The 2,312-nt window shown below is 54.1% G+C and overlaps 1 protein-coding gene across 1 annotated transcript in view; it reads right to left on the bottom strand.

The window, feature by feature from the left end:
* The window catches only part of NGLY1 (N-glycanase 1), a 29,204-nt gene extending 27,176 nt beyond the window's left edge, over positions 1 to 2,028 (bottom strand). The window contains 2 exon segments of the mRNA XM_026842960.1: positions 169 to 368; positions 2,002 to 2,028. Coding sequence (XP_026698761.1) covers positions 169 to 368; positions 2,002 to 2,028 — 227 coding nt within the window.
* Positions 2,029 to 2,312: the final 284 nt, after the last annotated feature.

The raw sequence follows: 2,312 nt of genomic DNA, 5'->3' as shown, positions 1-2,312 counted from the left end.
GGGGCGGGCGCCCCGGGGGCTGAAGCGGCAGGCTCCTGACAGGCGGAGACCGACCACGACGGCCAGTCACCCTGCGACAACGCCTGCCGCCCCAGCCGCTGGCCACCGAACCCGACCCGGCCGCGGCAGGGCGGCTACCCAGGGCACCTCCCGCCCAGCCCCGCTCACCGGAGAACATCGCCCGCGTAGGTGAGGAGCAGCCGCGAAGTCTCCAGGAAGATCTCCCGCCCGCTCTGGCGAAGCTCGCTCAGGGCAGAGCTCGGCGAGGAAGAGGCCCAGGGCAGGCGCCATGGCGCCGCTCGCCCCAGCCGGGCAGGGCCGCCATCGCCCGGCGCTGCAGCAGGAAGGCGCGGCAGCACGCATGCGCACTCGGAACGGAGAGGCCACTGCCCTCAGACCCCGCAGCCGCTATGGGGGGGCCTTAAAGGCGCACGGCGGGGACGGGGCGAGGCGGTGGCTCCGCGGCCGTGTCCTGCCCCGGGCCACGCTCTTCTGGCGGGCAGCGGCCGTGCTGCCCCGTCTGGAGCCGGAGATGTTACAGGAGCTGCTAAACTACCTTATCGTGACGATTCTAATGGCGTCGCAATCGGTATCCTGAGCCGCTTGTGCAGTAGGGCCTCCTGGTGACACGGGGCCCTCAGAAGCTCCCCCGGGAGGCGGGAACGTTACAGAGGGATAAAAAAACCCTTTACACCACCCTTGTTTGCTTGCGCGCTCTGTTGGTGCCTCGCGTTCAGCCTCACCTAGGCTACCAGCATGGGAAGGCTACTGTAGCTACTTGCTCCTGCCTTGACACCTTGTTCGGCTCTACCCAAAGTCTGTCCAAATGGAGAAAAAAAAAAAAAAACCAAAACCAAAACCTAGTTTCTGTCTGCTTTTTCTAGATGTCTGGTTTGTGCTATTAGTTAAAGAACTGCAATGAAGACTCTTAGACAAAAAGGCCTGTGGGGCTTTGCTCTCTTATTTAAAAATTTCCAGGTAAACGAGGTCTTTATAGTTCAGGCTGGCTTGTGATTATTAGCTGACATTATGTGCCAGCTCTGCTGTCTGCTCCCAACAGGCCAGTCACTCCATGCAACTTCTATGATTTTTTTAAGAAGATGGTGCCTAGCCTTTACAAAAGCTGAGATTTAACCCAAAGTAATTCACTTTTGCTGAGGTAACAGTTATTATTCATCCTAGCATAGTTTAGAAGTCACTCATTCAGCCTTCAAAATCACAGAATTGCTACCAAAGTAATACAATTTTAATTTAAGTAATAGACAAACAACTATGTAACCAATGAGAATGGTGTATGCATAAAAGGATAAAGTATGTAAGATATGGGGGGAGCAATAAAGATGGCTATTCTGATGCAAAAAAGTTGTCGTGTCTGTCTCTACTGCAACATCCTATCACTTGTTACTTGGGAGAAGAAACCAACATACACCTTGCTACAACCTCATCTCAGGTAATTGTAAAGAGCAATAACCTCAGCCTCCTTTCCTCCAGACTTAACACCCCCAGTTCCCTCAGCCTCTCCTCATACAACATGTGCTCCAGACCCTGCCCCAGCTTCATTGCTCTTCTTTGGACACACTCCAGCACCTCTATGTCTTTTTTGTAGTGAGGGGCCCAAAACTAAACACAATATTGGAAGTGTGGCCTCACCAGTGCCGAGTACAGGGGTAAGATCCCTTCCCTGTCCCTGCTGGCCGTGCTATTTCTGATACAAGCCACGATGCCATTGGCCTTCTTGGCCACCTGGGCATACTCGGCCAGGAATGTGACAGCAAAGTTGGGAGCTGGTGAAGGATGGAGATCTGGGGGGTGCAGATAGCAAAATGGGGATTGGATGGGGATTGGGACTAGAGCAAGGGAACAAACTGTTGGCAGGAAAACTCTGCAAAGGAATTTGTTATCGTGGAATATAAAATGGACTTGAAAGAGACTACAAGATCTTGAGGAGCTCCTCATGCCTGTGTGTGCGATGGCTTTCAATTACAGAGTTATGTGCTGTACACCACCAGTTTTGACAGTTTCTGCCATCTCGGCGCTGAAATGCGTTGCAGTACGCGCGCAGTATTTTCAGGAAACCGACGGGAAACGACAAGATTTCCCTCACGACCTTACCCTCTTGCATATTGTTCCACTGAGACCGTGGGTTCGTTTGGGGGTTTGTCGGTTTTTTACTCCGCGTGTTTTAAATGCGTGGTTTGCGGGAGGAAGTGATTTCCTCGCCCTCTGCAGTTCTCAGGGCTGCTGAGGCGGCCGCGCCCCCAGCACGCCTGCACCGGCGACCTGGATGCCGAGCCCGGCCCCCCCCGCCTCCC

The sequence above is a fragment of the Athene cunicularia genome (genome assembly GCF_003259725.1).
Source record: "Athene cunicularia isolate RWA chromosome 2 unlocalized genomic scaffold, athCun1 chr2_part1, whole genome shotgun sequence".
In the NCBI taxonomy this organism is placed as follows: Eukaryota; Metazoa; Chordata; class Aves; order Strigiformes; family Strigidae; genus Athene; species Athene cunicularia.
Note: the sequence above shows the minus strand (reverse complement) of the source record. Positions and strands in the feature narration are given on the sequence as shown.